We start from the raw sequence: 21,045 nt of genomic DNA, 5'->3' as shown, positions 1-21,045 counted from the left end.
TGTTTATCTTTACTAATGAAGATGTGTGTGGACCCCTAATCTGCATATTTCCAAGATGGCGGCTACCTGAATATGAGTTTTACCATAACTGTTGATGCTTTTAGTAAACTCTGTGTCCATTTTATGGTTTTTGAGTTTTAGAAACACATTGTAATACTCAGATGTATGATTGAATCTATCTATAGCACTCTACTTTGCATAGTAAATAGGCTACCAATATGGCTGCTATCCCATTTCTTTTTTACATACACTTTTGTAGTTGTAAGAATGAGTTACCATCAAACTGGTGGAAACAAACAATCTACAGTATTTATCTTACATATTTTATTGAAACAATTAGTGAGTAACACTTAGGTATGTCCATGGGTTGCGGGGGTTAAATTAGATTGAGTGTAAAGTGTTTTTTGTTTATATCCTTATATCCACAGCCAGATTAATCAAATATTGTTGTCTTGACCGCATTGTTGGTACAGGCACTCTTGCATCCACATTGAGGTGCCACGGGCTCCAGCTTTACAGCATTCACAGCACCCACTACATGACTTTTTGCAGCTGCAGCAGAGAATGATGACTCAGGCTTTACTGGCATCTGAAAGATGGGTCCAGTAAGGTTCCCAAGTCTTGGTCATGGGAGTACCAGTACCAGCCCCACGTACTGAACTCTGGATGTTTTGCTGGACAGAGGTTGCCTGATTCCAGTAGAAGCTGGTCTGCAGCAGTCCCCATTTGACATGCTGAATCAGTGCATCTTGGGTGGGAGGCAAGTTCTCAAGGGACTTGGTACCATTTGAGAAAAGCAGATGTCTGGCTTCTTCTTGGCTGGAGACACAGCTCTTGCTGGACATGACAACAACCATAATGCTTCCAGTCTTTGGACATGGACATCTGAGTTGATCGGTTCAGGCTCCAAGGTGAAGGCATCCACGGTCTCAGTGAGATCCGCATGTTGCTTCCTAAGCTGCCCATCCACTCCTTTTCCCATAGCCCTGGAAGGCTGATGTAGTATCACATCATTTTAGCACATGGAAGAGATGTAATGCCAGTGATCTCTGGGGACCAAGAACATTGCAGATTTTGTGAACATAAATGTACTTTCCACATGTGAAGCCGATCCAGTGCTCTGTGAGGCCTAATGTGTAGAAGAAGTGTATTGCAAGTATTACAACATCACTGTCGGACGTATGGATCCTGAGTTTCTATGGCTACTGGCCGCAGCATGTGCCTGGTGCTATAAATCATTCTACTGTAGTGTCTGCTTCAGGATGGTTACAAGGCTGAAGTGCAGATATGTCATATTCAGATCTGTTGGAAGGTATAACATCCTTCTTGGTAGAAAGGAGGAGTTCATCCCAAACCCTGGTCGCCCTCACCTTGGGGTTGTCATGTACAGCAAAAGCTGTGGCTCCAGCCAAGTAGATGATGCTAGACATTGGCTTTTTTCAAATGCATCAAGAGAACCTGCCTCCCACTCAAGATGCACTGATTCAGCATGTAAAATGGGGACTGCTGCAGGCCAGCTTCTACTGGAATCAGGCAACCTCTGTCCAGCAAAACATCCAGAGTTCAGTACGTGGGGCTGGTACTGGGACTCCATGACCAAGACTTTGGAACCTTACTGGACCCATCTTCCAGATGCCAGTAAAGCCTGAGTCATCATTCTCTGCTGCGTCTGCAAAAAGTCATGTAGTGGGTGCTGTGAATACTGTAAAGCTGGAGCCCGTGGCACCTCAATGTGGATGCAAGAGTGCCTGTACCAACAATGAGGGTCGAGACAACAATATTTTAGTAATCTGGCTGTGGATATAAGGATATAAACAAAAACCACCACCGTCATCTGAAGTCTTTTATGCAAAATCAGTCACCCTGGTAAATCAAAAGGACTGAGCACTTCTAACTCAATTCAACCTATAAGTAGGCTACTACTCACTTGTACATATAGGCACCAATATATGTTTTGTTCTGTTGTTTTTGTTTCTGATATTGTAATATTTTGTTCAAATTCTAAACACCTTTGATCAGTATTGATAGCATTTCACATTTATGGAGAGCATTGATGCACAGACTGGCTATTACCTGTATCAATGGGAATGGGTTCTACTCTATTTGTCTAATTGTTTCAATAAAATCTGTAAGATACATACTGTAGATTGTTTGTTTCCACCAGTTTGATGGTAACTTATTCTTACAAGTCTACACTCAATCTGGGTGAAAGTGTATGTAAAAAAAAAAAAAAATGTTTAGCGGCCATATTGGTAGCCTATTTACTATGCAAAGAAGAGTGCTATAGATGGATTCAATCATAAATCTGACTATTACAATGTGTTTCTAAAACTCAAAAACCATAAAATGGACACCGAGTTTCTAAAAGCATCAACAGTTATGGTAAAACTCATATTCAGGTAGTCGCCATCTTGGAAATATGCAGATTAGGGGTCCACACACATCTTAATTAGTAAAGATAAGCATTCCAACACCTTTCTAATGGTCAAAAATCATAAGATAGACACCAAGTCTGTATTTCTAGCTCATCTCTTTCAAAAGTTATAGCCAAAATCTTTTTCGGACAGTGGTCATATTGGATCTGGCTGCCATGGTGACCCCGGGGGTCACCGGCTCGGGCACTCTGGCTCAATTGTTAGAGCATGCTCTGGGCTAATTCTGGGCAAAATCTGGAGCTTTTAGACTTGATTTGCATGAACTTAGCCTCAAATGTCCCTAAAAGTCCCCCAACTATTATGTTTTGCATGGTGTTATAAATCGAGTGATAACACACATTTAGCTACCATTGGTGCAATGCTCTCACATATTTTCTAACTCTAGAGATGTATACCTTGCCAAAAATCAATATGAGCATTATTCCCAACCCTTCTGGCCCATGGACTAATATGTAGATAGATTTATTTTGCAAGATTTTGAGAGTAAATTAGAGACTTTTTTCAAATGTTTTTGAGTTTTAGTATACCAAACCTGTTAAAATCATTAAAACAACCCTCTCAATCAATTCCTCATGCAGAAATCATACAGAGAAGTGGTGTCATTTGTCTCTGTATGACGTCTAGTTCAAAAGTTATGACCTTATCCATTTTCATCAGACATCGCAATATGCCCGCAAAGATGGCAGCCAAACGGACCCATGGGACACTATTTCAACGGGGTAACAACAAAATTTGTTTATTAGACACCTTGAGGAGTACAAAAATCTATGTTAGAAAAATATATCTTTCGGGTGCGCGGGGACCCCCCGTTCCTACTAGACTACAGGACAGCAACCTTAGGGCTTGCATGCTTAAGATGCTCCGCAGTGATGTTATCAGGGCTGCTTACAGGGCTGTTTATTATCTTGCTTGATGTACTTCAATAGCTGTAACTCCAACTGCTTCGCTGTCGGGGATGCTGCCCACTTTAAACCACTCACTCTTGACACAGTCAAAGACAGCTGAGTAGTGTTGTCTCCACAGCTCGGCTATGCTATCAGCTCCAGATACTCCCTCAACTGGGCATGGTAGCAAAGTGCTGCCTCGGTTCAAGGCCTTAACCTCTTTCCAGAAGCCTGTGACATTACAGTTAAGGAGCTTTACAGCCATTGAGTCTTCTCTCATGAGTTGTTCATGCTTAGTGATATAACGGATAGCAGATTTATATCTGGCATGAGTGAGCTTTTTTCGGTCCAGAGCAGGTCCCTGTCTGGGCCTGCCTGCCAGGACCCAATCGCTGAAAGCTTCTCTAGCTGCAGTGAGATGGATGGCTACATGATTATACCAACCTGGCTTACCTATTCTATTTGTGTATGTAATGAATGAGCTACTAGCCTCACACAAGGTTTTGATAATAACATCATACATAGCACAAAGGTGTTTATGGTGAGCTATATCTTTACAGTTAAAATCAGAGCACAAAATAGCATAATATGGTAAAAACACCCTACTCAACAGATCATAAGTTCTCCCATAATAAGACAGGACATCCTCACCTGAGAGTTTAGACCAGTCTAATTTAGCCATAGAGCTGTGATTGACCTCCCGGGTTAGCTCAGGGAGACTGTCTAACTCAATAGAAAACATAAAAGGAATGTGGTCGCTCAAGGATGCCTCATACACAAGCTCCATAGAGCGCAAGTTGGCATGGGCGTCAGCCGTGCAAATACAGTGATCCAGCCAAAATGTAGTGTGCCAGGCTTCACTAATATAAGAATAGCTGTCTGCTGGCAAGAGCACTTGACTGGAAATTGTGAGTTCACTATCATTACAAAAGTGAATCAGATGCCTAGTAAATAGGGAGCCTCTATCTGAGATGTCAGCATTAAAATCACCAACCACATAAACACAAGTACAGAGATTATCCTGAATAAAAGAATAAAAGCAAGTTTGTTTAAGAAATCATCCTCATTGAGTAGACACACATTAAGAATAATGAACTCTTTGTTGTTGTACTTGTACTGCACAGCAATACACCAGTCAACTTCAAGCCTGATGACACTAATCACCGAGTCTAGCTTTTTGTGCCAGAGGATAGCGACTCCTCCAGCTATCCTCCCCCTCACTATACCCATAGACGGGTCAGTTGTTGACTCGGCCACTCCATGAAAGCTAACATTAAAAGAGTTCAAAAGTTGGAAAGAAAAGTCTCTTGCAGACACAGGTCAACAGTTACACGTCGGGCTCTGTCACCAGCACTGCTCCCGAGATGCAGCCCACGACAGTTATATGAGCCAATCCGCATAGCTTAAGCGGACGGATCAGCCGAAGCCCCATTAAGCGCACTACTGCCATCTGCAGGGGGGAGGGGGGGGATTAAGTTGACTCCCACAGTATCCGTCTTGCGAGGCTCTAGTAACGCCTAACCACAGAGCCTTCAGGCTACAGATCAGGTGTATACATCTCTGCAACATCGTTAGACTCTGCACACACTTTAAACGAGCTATACCGATTGCCCACAGTGACTATGCGTTCACAGTTAACTTTACGGCCAAGTTTATCTCCAAGGTAGGTTGCTAGCATCTCTGCATCTAGGTCCGGTGAGAACTTTGTCGCAAAGACACTCACCAGTTGCGTCCAGACGGCTCTAATGTTCCCTTGCGCACCAGTCCCAACAATAGGTTTAGCCCTCCTCAGCTCATGCTTATCTCACCGCTTTGGGTCACTGCCTCGCCCGTTAGAGAAATCCCTCGGCCCCCGCCGCTGCCTTACGACATGGGACCATTTGGGCGAGTTCGTGGCAGATGCAGAGGGTAATAATAATAATAATAAACATGGGTTTTATATAGCGCTTTTCTAGGACTCTCAGACGCTTTACAAAAAAGAAACACTAAAGGGGCGGGGATGACGTAAGTGCAACAGACAATGGACAAACACGACACAGGCACACAGGGATAGGCAGGGGGAGCTAGGAGAAGGCAGAGGAGAAGAGATGGGTTTTGAGGCGGGATTGGAAGAAAGTGAGGGAGTCTGATTCTCTAATGTCCGGGGGAAGAGAGTTCCAGAGCTTGGGAGCTGCCCTGGAGAAAGCTCTGTCGCCGAAACTGCGGAGGTTGGATTTGGGGGTGGAGAGAAGGCCGGCAGAGGTGGATCGGAGGGAATGGGAGGGTTGCTAGGGGGAGAGGAGGTTGGTGAGATATGGGGGGGGGCAGTTGGTGGAGAGCTTTGTAAGTGATGACGAGGATTTTGTAGGTGATCCGGGAGGAGATGGGAGTTGTTGAAGGACTGGGGTGATGTGGTGGCAGGATTTGGTGTGGGTGAGGAGACAGGCGGCTGCGTTTTGGACCAGTTGGAGTCGATTGATGAGGGTGGAGTTGGTGCCGTAGAGGAGTGAGTTGCAGTAGTCCAGACGGGAGGAGATGAAGGCATGAATGAGTGTTTCAGCAGCAGGGTGTGAGAGGGAGGACCGGATCTTCGCGATGTTGCGGAGATGGTAGAAGGAGGTTTTGACAATATGGCGGATGTGGGGCTCAAGGGAGAGGGTGGGGTCAAAAATTACACGTTGCGTGCCTGAGGAGATGGGGAAACGGTAGTGCAGTCGATGGTGAGTGAGGGGTTGTTGAGTTTGCTGAGGGTGGATTTGGAGCCGATGAGGAGGAGTTCAGTTTTATTGCTGTTTAGTTGAAGGAAGTTGTGTTGCATCCAGACTTTTATTGCAGACAGGCAGGAGTTGATATGGGAGAGGGGTGGGTTCTGAGGGGATTTAGTGCTGAAGTAGATCTGGGTGTCGTCAGTGTAGCAGTGGAAGTTGAGGTTGAAGTGGCGGAGGATCTTACCAAGGGGGAGGATGTAGATGAGGAAGAGGAGTGGGCCGAGAACGGAGCCTTGGGGGACACCGTGTGAGACTGTGGAGGGGGCGGAGGAGTGGGTGTGGAGGGAGATGAAGTCGGAGCGGTTGGAGAGGTAGGAGTGGAGCCACCTGAGTGCGGTGCCTTCGATTCCGAGAGCCTCAAGTCTGGAGAGCAGGATGGCGTGGCTCACGGTATCGAAGGCTGCACTCAGGTCGAGGAGGATGAGGAAGGTGAGGGATCCAGTGTCGGCAGAGGTGAGGAGGTTGTTGAGAACTTTGAGGAGTGCAGTTTATGTGGAGTGGAGTGGGCAGAAACCGGATTGGAGGGGTTCAAAGAGGTTATTGGAGTGCAGGTGAGTTTGGAGTTGTGTGGCGACAAGGCGTTCCAGGGTTTTGGAGAGGAAGGGGAGGTTGGAGATGGGCCGGTAGTGGTTGAGGATGGAGGGGTCGAGACCAGGTTTCTTGAGGATTGGGGTGACAGAGGCAGTTTTGAAGGCGGAGGGGACAATACCATGGGACAGAGAGGAGTTGAAGAGATTGGTGAGGTAGGGGCAGAGGACCGGGAGGCATGATTTCAGCAGGGGGGTGGGGAGGGGGTCGAGGGAGCAGGTTGTGGGTTTCGATGAACTGATGAGTTTGGAGATGGTTGAGGGGGTAGCTGGAGTGAAGCAGGAGAGGCAGCGGTGTGGGGGAGGGGTAGGCAGGTCAAGAGGGATGGAGAGGAGAGGGGCTGGAGTAGGGGCTGCTGGGTCAGACACGGGGGATAGAGGGTCTAGGCTCTGGTCAGCAGTGTTCCATCTCAACGTGCTAATTTCGCCTTGATGTGAATGCACAGTTAGTCTTAACAACATGAGACACAGACATCGACAGTATGTCGATGGAAGTGTGTTTATGTTAAATTAATTCAAAATGCTTCTCCAGTTTCTCCTCCTCCTCTGTGGCATTAATCACCCCCCATACCCCAACCCCCGAAGATACCATATCTAACAAGGACACCCGCTTTCCTCGGCTGTTTGATCCCGAAAGTGAAACTGTGTTAGTCACGCACTGAGAGAAAAACCCCATCTGTATTGGAGGCATTAACCCCTTCCGCATTGATTGCAATATAGTCATTAACTATTCAAGAAAGAAGGGATTAAGGATACTGGCCTTCTTCATAACAGGCAGCGACTTCACTTGATTGCATTGCCAGCCTCTCACACATAATTCTCTATAAAATAAATTCATACACATCACAGCAAGCAGTATCATCTTGATCTGTTATATGAATAGGGCCTTTTATGGCAACAACAAAAAAACTAATGTTTTCTTAAAATATAATTGCTTTATGTCTTTATGTATGGTGATTTGCCTTATGATCATCACTGACTGCAAATTATAGATTTTATTCCACCTTTTCATTTACCACACTGAGTATAAGGTAAAGCTTAAAGATTCAAAAATAATAAATCTAACAGTAGCCTACACAAAAGAAGACTTTATTTTGACAAAATAAAACCAATATTGTGTGTCTCCAAAACACTTTGAATTCACACCAAATATTCTCCTCTGACACTAGTGAATGTAGGAGCTGAGGCCTCTGCCTCTCTTTTTCCATATCTACAGCAAAATAAAATTACAGGCCAATCTGAAACAAACAGGTCCGGGCTGCACTGCATGTAAATGTACAATGATAAATATTGTATTCTAATTTCTACCTAATCACAGTCTATGACACAGAAAACCCAACCATTAATATCAGGAGGAAAGGCATACATAAAACAACAACTGCAACAATGACAACAAAAAACATCATTATACTGTATGCCTGCATTCTTTCTCATGGAATATTTTATTTAAAAAATTGAAAAGAAAATAGCTGGTTTGCTATAAAAAAAAATATCAAATTGTATTCTCAATTTCTCAAGACTATACTTTATTCTATTTTTATGCATTTCTGGCTACAGGGGGAATCTGTTTGTCTTTGGTTTTTCCAAGCTGTTGAAATTAAATTCAGTAAATATGACTTGTCTTGTCTTGTCTTTGGATGGGGGGGAATTAAACAGGATTTCTCACCAATAGACACATCATTTCCCACTGCAACCTCTTCACTGTGTCCACAGGCCTGCTGCACAGTGTAATATAGCTGCACAGTGACCTCTAGTGGTCAATAGGTAGTATAACAACCTGTCAATGCCCCCATTATAAGTGATAGGGAGATTTTACAGCATGTTGGTGTTGGGATAAATCTCAAGTGCTGGGATATGAAAACCTGTGTGTGTGTGTGTGTGTGTGTGTGTGTGTGTGTGTGTGTGTGTGTGTGTGTGTGTGTGTGTGTGTGTGTGTGTGTGTGTGTGTGTGTGTGTGTGTGTGTGTGTGTGTGTGTGTGTGTGTGTGTGTGTGTGTGTGTGTGTGTGCGTGCGTGCGTGCGTGCATGCGTGCATGTGTGTGTGTGTCTAATTGTTGAGCTTCTCAGTTTCCTCTGCCCTCACAGTGGTCAACTGGTCATCCTGAGCCTCCTCCTCTCCAGGCACCTGAGAGAGAGAGAGAGAGAGAGAGAGAGAGAGAGGGAGAGAGAGGGAGAGAGGGAGATGTGATGAGTTTCTGGACTTATCCATTACATTTTCCTCACTAAATGCATCTATAGTGTTTCTTTTGCAGGTGTGTAAAGATGTCCGGTCCCTGCTTTTATGTCATTAATTTACATGGTGCAAATTGTCCAAATTTCACCATCTTTCAGGCCTTTCCACCTTTGTGAAACACTGGATCTGCAGTGCATCCCCCTTTCAGATCCTGAATTTGTCTTAAAATATGTTCAATTTTATTCGAGATTAAGTATATTTGCATTTATGAACAAAATATTGAAATACTATGGATGTAGTATAGAATGGCAATTCATGGAAAATTCAAAAGCATATTATGTTGATTGATTGATTGATTGATTGATAGATGATGTTAGGCAGGAGTGTAAAATGCCTGACGTCATCCAGGAGGTTCTGCTGTGTGACTGTATGCACCTGGTGCATTACATCATGTTTCAGTGAACTCTCTCCACCTGGCGGTCTGACAGTGCACAGCTAGTCACAGCTGCTTGTTGGTGCGAGGTCGCCATCCAGTGGTTGTTTGGTTAAATGAGAGACTTTTCATTTTGAACCCTATCCACCATCTCTGATCAAATGCTTCATTCTGCAGTAAGAAGGACTATCTCCAAGAGAAACCGTATGGTGGAAGTGAGTTTAGCTTGAACAGTGCAAAATTTGACAGAATTACAGTCCCCCTTTTGAATCCCTGTCCTTGTCCGGGTAGTGTATCGGTAGATTCCGTGCCTACAACACGAGGGTCGCGGGTTTGGTTCGCATCTGGCTTGGTCGGACGTGCATAGAAGCACGATTGACCGTGTCTGTGGGTGGGAAGCCGGATTACGGGTATGTGCGCTCTGGTCGGTCGGGGCGCCTGTTCGGGGCGGAAGGGAACTGGTGGAAATAGCATGATCCTCCCACATGCTACGTCCTACCAGTGAAGCTCCCCGCTGTCAAGTGAAAAGAAGAGGCTGGCAACTGCACATGTGTCAGAGGAAGCAAGGTGCTATAGTCTACGGCTCTCCCCAGATCGGCAGAGGGGAGGGGGTCCAGCGACTGGGGCAGCATGGGGGAAATTGGCCAAAGGACAATTGGGGAGAAAATAGGGGAAAAATCAGAAAAATAATAATAATAATAAACAAATCTCTGTCCTTGTTCGCTGTCAAATTGTTTGTTCGTTTTAGCTTGTATGCATACCTTTTCTTTTTCCTTTGTAAGTACATTGAGAGCAACGTTGTATATCTACATACTTGGCCAATAAAGCTGATTCTGATTCTGATTTTGAAAAGTGTTTCCATTGTTAAGTTTATAAGACTAGATTATGCCACTGATTATGCCACAGTGTTATTGTGCATCTTGAACTTAGTTTCCATTGGTTGATAATATACACTGCAATATGGCCACCATAAAGTAGGCTACTAAAGTGTAACCAAAACAATAAATGACGTGGTGAAACTCACCTCCCAATAGATGCTGTCCTCGAAGCAGATGGTGTCAGGAGGAGCTCCGTAGATGGGCAGCTTCAAAATGAAACCTAAAAGAAAGGTGATTCTCCATTACTTTGAAGGTCAATCAATTTTCCTGGGTTTCGTGGAGAGTTATTAGTGTCCAAATTCCCATGGTGGTCTAAATGCTGTTTCAAAGCTTTTCAACCCTGACAAGAATACAATTCACTGCACACTTGAAACATTTATGGAATTGTTTGACATGGCAATGGTTAAATTTAAAGATTTTAAATAATGGCACAAATATCAGCTATTGGCCCCTGCAATCTAACAAGGCCAGGTCGAAACCTGGCATAGGCCCGTGTGCTGCTAATTTGAGTGGGAAGAGGGAGAGAATTTGCTAGTGTAACAGACTGTTCTGTATCTGTTAAAGGGATAGTTCACATTTTGTTCTTTTATTGTGCCCTTATGTGCTTTTTGTAATTGTGTATGTGTCATCTATGGACCAAGCGTCTGCCAATAAAGGTTTGATTGATTAAAGTCTAGCCCTATTTGCTACTTGCCAAAGATGATGTTGATTGGTAGAGTTCTTTCTCAACACAATACATCCTGTTCCTCATAGTAGCTCTGGGAAGTTGTGCAAAAACGAAGCAAAGGTCACTGGGGTCACGCTCCTGTATGTAGAAGCTGACTGAAGCTCACTGAAATTTACTTTGTGTGCAGTGTGGATGAAATGTTAGCGATCCTCAGTCAGCTTGTACAGACATGACCGTGACCCCAGTGACCTTTGCTTCGTTTTTGCCCAACTTCCCAGAGCTACTATGAGGAACAGGATGGATTGTGCTGAGAAAGAACTCTACCAATCAACATCATCTTTGGTAAGTAGCAAATAGGGCTAGACTTTAAAAAATGTGGACTATCCCTTTAATGTCTACTCTTATTGTGAAGTCCGGAAGAGGAAGTGGACTGTTCGTTCACTCTCTCTAGCTCTCTCGCCCCTGACCAAGAAGAAGTGGCAGCAGCTTCCAACAACAAGCGGTCTCTGACTCCTTATTTCAACACATGAACAATATATAAAGAACCCAAAAGGCTCGGTTACATTGGTGGCAGCGGTGGTCGAAGGTGACGTTAGCGGTGGTCGTCTCTGACCCGCAATTTTTATTTATTTGAACGTGTTGGACCGTGGTGAGCACTGTTTGGTTAGCTTAGCTGTGTGGCTACAGTTAACTGGCCCGCCAAATCACACTTTATTATTATTCTTTTCAGGTCAGTAAAACGTCACCAAGCACCTTGATACAACAATAGCACTGTATATAAGCGAGCGAAACTGTTAATGAGGTGTTTAATTGTAAACTGTGTGTTTTGTGTTGAGATATGTACCGAGATAACGTACTTTGCGCTAAGCTAACGTTAGCATACTTGCAGGTCCATTCCATTAACGTTATGTGCCGAATTTACTATGCCGAGGAATTTGAACATTTATCTGTCAGTGCAATGGTAGATTTTCATGACCGGAGAATATTATTTGATTGCTTCATTATTGCTTGCATCCTAATAAACAGATTGCCTCCAAAGATTGTGTTGTTGTGTATAATGTGCTAAATCATGTGACATGTAGGCTATCGCATGCAGACAAGCTCATTCTCCATTGTCTGGTGATGGGCACAGTTGGATAAAAATGATAGATGTCTCTAAATTAATATAAATGTTGATGTTGAGTGAATGCCAAATGGACCAACCCTGGCACAGACGAGAAGAGGAAGAATAGAAGAATTAACAACCTTCAAGTCCCTGCCAGCAGCCTTCAAATCTCCAGACTTCGAGTCCTTATATGTAAAATGTGATGTCTGTAATAATTCGGCATACAATACATAGCCTACACCATTCATGCATTTCGATATTTTAAACTTTCAGAATGTTCCTCCTAATTATTCCCATGTTTCCCAGGCGTTATTTTGATCAACATTGTGTTATAGCTAGCTAGCACAATACATAGCCTACACCATTCAGCATGCATTTCGATATTTCAAACTTTAAGAATGTCAGGGCTGGTCACTTAGCATTTTCAGAAGGAGCATGTGTGCCCCTAAGTTGAAAAAACTAGGAGCACACAAAGAATTTTAGGGGCATGATAAAAAAATTATTAAATAATGCGTTTCTCCTTAATAAAGGGATATTTGGAGACATTTTTAAACAAATAACATTTATTTGAATATGAAACGTACACTACGTTTTAAAGTGAATTCATGTGCAACTGAGGTATATTTTCAAAACGGCAAGTTACATTCCTCAAATTAAATTCACAAACCTGTAGAACAAGAGTGCAGAGAGAATACAAATCAAATTAAATAATCAATCCTAGACGTGTGCGGGCTGCAGAGAGAGTGCAGAGAGCTTCAGTGACTACGTTTACATGCACATAATATTCCGCTTTTTGCCCATATTCGGAAAATAAAAACAATATTCCGACTAAATTAATAATCCACTAATATTCCCATTTACATGCAGCCGTAGCTCGCCCTCCCCGACACGTGAGGGATGGGGGGAGAGAGAGAGCTAGATGCAGGTAGGCGGAGCCGCAGAGTTTTTCTGTTGAGAATAAACAGAGCAGCACTATTCTTACGAGCATCACTTGGTCCATTTCAGGAGCTTGCTGCTGAAAAGTTTGGTGTTGCGCATCCAAGTCTTTCATAAAAAAGTAGGCTAGTAGCCTACGTTATTACCTCGCAGGCTCGCAAGCATTGTGGACTTCCGTGGGCACTGGGTGGGCACTATGACTACTCTCTCTCTCTTTAAATTAGGGCTGCCACAAACGATTATTTTGATATTGACTAGTCACCATATTGCACAATTACTAGCTCAATCGCTCTGATTTAGCTATCATCAGCAAGCTTCAAGCTTCAAGTTGTTTTAAGCATGTGCCAAATAAAAATAAAGACAAGATGATAATTCACTCAAAAATAATATTTTCATGAACTTTAAAGTTTAGAGCATGTAGCAGAATATTTATTTCTGGCATCAATGTACTTGCATGTAATAAATGTAATATAGTGCAAATTGCAAAACTGCAAAATACTACACATTGAAATTGAAAACATATAGTGCAATGAAATATGTACTATCCATTGAATGAATAATGCAAAATAAAATTAGGGCACTACTACGTGGAATGGAAATGGAACCAAAAACTATTCACTATGTATGCAACCAAAATATCAACAAAAATAAATTGTTTCAGTCTTCTCAGGCATCAAACTCATTTTTAAATGTCGTAAGTAGAGCGCAAACTGCGGAGTAAAATGAGGTTTCCAGTATTCCCGTCAGCAACACATGAGCTTAACGTTGCTATGATGACAACGTTACAGCAGGCTTTTAACGTTAATATCGTTAGCCAATAGCTAACGTTAGCAGCTCAAACTTAACGTTGCGGTTGCCTGTGAGCTAACAAGCTAATTAGCCTTTATCTGCATTCGCCACAACGTGCTTCCTTTTGAGATGCTCGTGCATCATACTCGTTCTGCCATGATAAGCGAGTTCAGCTTATTTAGCAGATTTTGCACTTCACATTATTGTGCGTGAAATGCTCCCACACTTTGGACGTATGAGGACGGTTAGACATTTTTTCTGTGGTGCACTGTGTCCTGGGAGCAAGCTGCAAGCTGCTTGTTTTTCCGCTGACGAGATATCACATGCTTTTTTTCACCAGTCACCATTGGTTCAAGTGAACTGGGACACAGGCTCTCAACTTTAATGCCGTTCTGATTTTGATTTTTAAGGCTCTGAAAAAAAAAACATATATATTGAAGGTCGAATTCTGTACTCGCACACATGCCCCAAAAGGCATTTTAGAATTCGCACTGTTCTATTTTTAGTCGCATATGCGAGTAAAACGGGCGCAGTCACCAGCCCTAAGACCAGCTTCGAGGTGCATTACCGCCACCTACCGGACTGCAGAGAGGTGCAGGACCAGCGGCCAAATAGGCCAGTAAATAGGCGAGCAAAGTCATTCCCGAGAAACGGGAATGTAAGGCCCTGTGTGTTCTCCACACACGGGCCAAAAATATCAGTATTGGCGTTTAAAAATCCATATTGGTCAAAACTTTGGTGGAATGGAGGGATACTGGTCTTACGTATTCACCTTATTCTTTGCCCACGCATGGACGCTTCCGCATTATGTCATTTCGTAATAGTATTTCCGTTTTGACTTGCCAAAAACCCCGCAGGCAAAATGGCCGCGCACACTCCCCTCCTAAAGTGGCAAAATTACTCCCCCATAAACTAACATATCTTGGCCAATACGTATGTAACATACAAAATAAAACAACCCATAATATCTTAATTTTAAGTAGAATGCAGAGGACATGTAACTGTTTAGTTAAACTTGCATTCCAGGAATATTGTGCTCTAAAGATGACGTTAGTGGAGTCGAGGCTGTTTCGTCCTGAAACCCACATACTGTAGGTTGCGCCAGCCGTAACCTATGTGTATATTCGAAATAACGCATCCAAGATAGAAACGTTATGAATATAGCCACGTTATAAACAACAAACTAACGCTGGTGATCCGTATGGAAACAGTGTTACTCGAAATGGTTCAAAGTTATATCAATCGAATTTGGTCATTCAGTGGCATTTTACTGCCATATAACATAACTACCTAGCGGCTAATATTAGCCACAGAAGGAAACTAGCGATGAACCGGAAGAACAAATACGTTTGCGTTGAACGCGGAAGAGAGAAAAAGTGGGCGTGGTGAATAAGGTGAATATTGGACGTACTGATAACTTACAAAGGGAAAACAAATGAAAACACTCATTGTGGTTGCAAAATCCCACATTGTCCCTGTCTGCTGCTGTTTGAATGTGTAATTTTGGACACTTCACTGTGTCCAATTTGGGACCACACACCCTCATGTTGCTTTGCAGATGATATTCAGCTGTATTGCTCTTTCAAGCCCGACAAAATGGAGGAACTCAGCACCCTGCTGGAGTGTCTGTCTGCCATCACGAACTGGATGGGCAGCAACTTCCTTCAATTAAATGCTGCAAAGACCGAGGTACTGATCGTAGCGGGTGAAACTACTGCATCTAAAATAAAGACGCACTTGGGGTCCCTTAAGGATAATGTGCGCCCTCATATAAGAAACCTGGGGGTAATATTCGATCAGTCCATGCACTTAGATAAACACGTAAAATCCCTGTCCCGCACCTGCTTCTTCCATCTTAGAAATATCGCCAAACTCCGGTCCATTATATCCCATACTGAACTAGAAATGTCCATACATGCTTTTATCTCTTCGAGACTAGACTACTGTAATTCCCTATTCTCCTACCTCAACAAATCATCTGTGGCTCAACTTCAGCTGATCCAGAACGCTGCTGCCAGACTGCTTACTAGGTCAAAAAAGTCTTGTCATATCACCCCCATCTTAGCATCCCTGCACTGGCTCCCGGTTCATCACAGGATTAACTTCAAAATCATTGTGTTCGCTTATAGATCTCTGTTCGGCCAAGCCCCTGCCTACATCACTGACCTCATCCTTCCCTACTCCTCTAGTAGGTCACTGAGGTCCTCTGACCAGGCGCTCCTGGTCGTACCCAGGACCAAATTAAAAACCAAAGGGGACAGAGCTTTCGAGGCGACGGCCCCGAGGCTCTGGAACGCCCTCCCCCCTGACCTGAGAGCCGCTCCCTCAGAGCTTATCTTTAAGCGTCTTCTAAAGACCCACCTGTTTAGGGAGGCTTTCAACTAGTCATTCTTAGCCACCCTTTGTTCCCTATGTTCCTTGTTTTTGTTTTATGTTTCTCCCTTTTTATACTATTCCTGTGCCTGTATTCTTTTGATGCTGTTTTTATTTATGTAAAGCACTCTGTGCACTCGTGCTGTGAAGGGCGCTATAGAAATAAAGTTTTACTTACTTACTTACTTACTTACTTTTCAACACAACATACTGCATGCATAACAACACACACTGACATGTTACTTTTCAACACAACATACTGCATGTATAACCGCACCCTCATGTTACTCTTCAACACAACATACTGCATGTATAACCACACACACTGACAACATACTGCATGTATAACCACAGACTGACAACATCTGCATGTATAACAACACACACTGACAACATCTGCATGTATAACAACACACACTGACAACATCTGCATGTATAACAACACACACTGACAACATCTGCATGTATAACAACACACACTGACAACATACTGCATGTATAACCACACACACTGACAACATACTGCATGTATAACAACACACACTGACAACATCTGCATGTATAACAACACACACTGACAACATACTGCATGTATAACAACACACACTGACAACATACTGCATGTATAACAACACACACTGACAACATCTGCATGTATAACAACACACACTGACAACATACTGCATGTATAACAACACACACTGACAACATCTGCATGTATAACAACACACACTGACAACATACTGCATGTATAACCACACACACTGACAACATACTGCATGTATAACCACACACACACTGACAACATACTGCATGTATAACCACACACACTGACAACATACTGCATGTATAACCACACACACACTGACAACATACTGCATGTATAACAACACACACTGACAACATCTGCATGTATAACAACACACACTAACAACATACTGCATGTATAACAACACACACTAACAACATCTGCATGTATAACAACACACACTAACAACATCTGCATGTATAACAACACACACTGACAACATCTGCATGTATAACAACACACACTGACAACATACTGCATGTATAACCACACACACTGACAACATACTGCATGTATAACCACACACACACTGACAACATACTGCATATATAACAACACACACTGACAACATAATGCATGTATAACAACACACACTGACAACATACTGCATGTATAACAACACACACTGACAACATACTGCATGTATAACCACACACACTGACAACATACTGCATGTATAACAACACACACTGACAACATCTGCATGTATAACAACACACACTGACAACATACTGCATGTATAACAACACACACTGACAACATCTGCATGTATAACAACACACACTGACAACATACTGCATATATAACAACAAACACTGACAACATACTGCATGTATAACAACACAACATACTGCATGTATAACAACACACACTGACAACATACTGCATGTATAACCACACACACTGACAACATACTGCATATATAACACACACTGACAACATACTGCATATATAACAACACACACTGACAACATACTGCATGTATAACCACACACTCTGACAACATACTGCATGTATAACAACACACACTGACAACATACTGCATGTATAAGCACACACACTGACAACATACTGCATGTATAACCACACACTCTGACAACATACTGCATGTATAACAACACACACTGACAACATACTGCATATATAACAACACACACTGACAACATACTGCATGTATAACAACACACACTGACAACATACTGCATGTATAACCACACACACTGACAACATACTGCATGTATAACCACACACACTGACAACATACTGCATATATAACAACACACACACTGACAACATACTGACAACACACACTGACAACATACTGCATGTATAACAACACACACTGACAACATACTGCATGTATAACCACACACACTGACAACATACTGCATGTATAACCACACACACTGACAACATACTGCATGTATAACCACACACACACTGACAACATACTGCATGTATAACAACACACACTGACAACATACTGCATGTATAACCACACACACTGACAACATACTGCATGTATAACCACACTGACATGTTCTTCCTCCTTGTCCTGTGTGTCTCTTTGTGAGTAAATGTTTCCAGCTCCTAAACACTAATACGCTTGTTCAGTCATAGTACAGGTGTTTTAGGCATTATGTAATACATATATAGTACAGGTATTTTAGGCATTATGTAATACATATAACCTTTATTGATCTCTATTGGTGACATGATAGAACTTTTCTCCCCCTCAACATGTCCCTGTCTATCTATGGGGCAGTAAACAACACTCTCTTGATACTATGGGTTGATATATCAAAACTCAATAGTATATCGCAATACAAAAATGTGACAATAGTATCGTGGGTCAGAAAAAATTTATTGGGATTTTAACTCATTTTCAACATTTGATAATCAATCATCAGAAATGGGACTGCTTGCCCATCATAATTTCACAAGCTAAATTATATTATTTGCACTTTGTAATGACAATTTTAAATTGTTGTTTACATTCTAGCAGCCAATGGCATCCTAGAAAGATGTGTGGCTCGAAATGTGTGTGCTACAGAAATACAATTCTGCACAGATGTGCTTTTCTGTACTTGTATCTATTATTTATATTGTATCGAATCGTGAACCACATATAGCCTATTGAATTATATCGTGAGATAATATTGTCCCTCATCCTTTTTAAGACGCTCTCCCCTCTATAAGATACAATGAGGAAAATGTCAGATTTGCGTCCCAGCCGTTGCCTCTCTCCCTCTCTCTGTACCTACCGGTGATGAGGCCTCCCAGCAGGGCAATGCCCAGTGTGACGGCCAGGGAGATAGCCTGCCGCACGCCCTGGAACGACGCCTCCACGTTTCCATTCGCTATATCCGGGAATACATCTGCCATCCTGACACAAACACACAGGGGCCACGCATCAAGTCAGCTCAGGTTTGGCATTGTTATCATGCTGTTACATTTCTCATCACAAATAGAATAAATGTACTGGGAAAGCACAATATAAATGGCTGAATGAGTGAGTGAGTGAGTGAGTGAGTGAGTGAGTGAGTGAGTGTGTGTGTGAGTGAGTGAGTGAGTGTGTGTGTGTGTGTGAGTGAGTGAGTGAGTGAGTGAGTGAGTGAGTGAGTGAGTGAATGAATGAATGAATGAATGAATGAATGAATGAATGCTTTTTACTTTTTCTTTTTCATACTATCTAAATGCCCCATACCCAGATCGGCTCACATGACAACAAGACACAGACTTCCAGCTCACTCAGACAAAATCTAATGTTCCACCTTGCAATTTTTTGGGTGATTTGTGTCTTCCATCGATAAATCAAGATATTCTCTGTTGATCTTGTTAAACAAACTAATTCTGTTCTTCATGGCACAATCGACAACATAAAACAATATGCATTTAATTTTTTATTTCCTTTAGTCTGTTGGGTTTTTATTAGGGGTTCAAGCCCCGAAGGGGCTAACCCCTATTGTTTTTGCTCTTTGCTCAGATTCTTATTATTCTTATTCTTATTTTTCCTCATCAGCCGCAATGCAAATTCCTGTGAGTTGTTACATCGCAGAGACCTGAAATTTGGCCCAATGACTGATATTGGTTGTTATTAGATGCTCCAGGGGAAGAAAAAAAAAGAATCCGCCCACGGCGGGTACTACAGCGATATTTTGTGTTTAGGCCTTCGCAGGCCATTTTAGGGCATTGTGACATCATCACCATCACCGTTGCCGTCTGATGACGTCTGATGTATTGACCCGTGGAACGAAACTAGGGTTGGTATTGCCAGAGGACATGTGTAGCATGCTTACATAAAAATATTGTAACTCCAGCTGAAACAATTTTACACAATGACAAAAAAAACAAAAAGTGCTTAATTCGTCCCTGTTCTCCCGTATTACTGTAGCAAACACCACAACAGGAAGTAAGCTAGGGGCAATTTAGAATGTTTATGTTGTCGAGTTGAAACTGTCTATAGACGGTTTTCACGGTATTGGGTTGCTATGGGAACAGTTTGAACCCTAGCTTATTTCCTCTCAGCTATTGTATTAGCAAACATTGCAACAGGAAGTAAGCTAGGGGAAGTTTTGTATGTTTATGTTGTCAAATTAAAAGCGTCTATACTGTATGTAACTAGAGCACACAGACAACAGACAGTCGATCTGATCAATTAGTATATTAGGTTAATAAGCTTAATGATGCATCATTGGAGACAGCTTTGGGTTCTGTTGGTTACAATATCATCTGTAAAACACTCACCCATCTCCATAGACATCCTTGGTTGCTAGGGCAGCAGTGATGGCGCCCACGATAGCACCCAGGATGCCAGGCATGCCGTGCAGGTTGTGAACACCACAGGTGTCCTGGATCTTCAGCTTTTCCTCCAGAATTGGCTGAGAGGAAAAGAAGAAGAAAGGTGGACACTTTGATCCAAAGCTTCTAACAGTATCATGAAACAGTTTAGGCCAATTGGGAATCAAACCGATGCTCTGCCCACTGAGCTACAGTGATGGGCAAGCTACTTGGAAAATGTAGTATTGTAAGCTAAGCGATCAGTTACTCTCGATTAAATATAGCTAACCTACATTGAAGCTATCCCCAGAGAAATGTAGCAAGCTGCTACGAGCAACATGGAAAAAGCAGCTTGCTACATCAAAGCTACTTTTTTCTCACATTGAATCAACTTCATGTCAAAGAACAACTTTCCACCAAACAAATAGGCAGGCAAAGAAAAATCTAATTTTGATTGTTTATTATATTATAAAACACACTGAAACTCTCACTGGCACAATATTCAAAATCACTGCCATCATCATCACTGCCAGTGGCTCCCTCTGGCTCTGCCATCTTTCAAAGTTCGTTGCTGATGTGACTTCGCTAGCACATGACATATTTTGCCCTACCCTTAACCAATCGTCAGTCTTCATTGCCTATTTTTTTTTTTTTTTTTTTATTAAACCTT

General features: G+C 42.5%; 1 protein-coding gene across 1 annotated transcript in view; it reads right to left on the bottom strand.

Annotated features, from left to right (window-relative positions):
• Positions 1–7,725: 7,725 nt before the first annotated feature.
• Positions 7,726–21,045, bottom strand: part of rhbg (Rh family B glycoprotein) — a 33,389-nt gene continuing 20,069 nt past the window's right edge. The window contains exons 7-10 of the mRNA XM_083643629.1: positions 20,343–20,476; positions 18,860–18,981; positions 10,283–10,356; positions 7,726–8,777 (exon numbers count right to left, since the gene is read on the bottom strand). Coding sequence (XP_083499755.1) covers positions 8,700–8,777; positions 10,283–10,356; positions 18,860–18,981; positions 20,343–20,476 — 408 coding nt within the window. The 3' untranslated portion in view covers positions 7,726–8,699. The remainder of the gene's footprint in view (positions 8,778–10,282; positions 10,357–18,859; positions 18,982–20,342; positions 20,477–21,045) is intronic.

Source organism: Poromitra crassiceps (genome assembly GCF_964638095.1).
Source record: "Poromitra crassiceps genome assembly, chromosome: 1".
Lineage (NCBI taxonomy): Eukaryota > Metazoa > Chordata > Actinopteri > Beryciformes > Melamphaidae > Poromitra > Poromitra crassiceps.
Note: the sequence above shows the minus strand (reverse complement) of the source record. Positions and strands in the feature narration are given on the sequence as shown.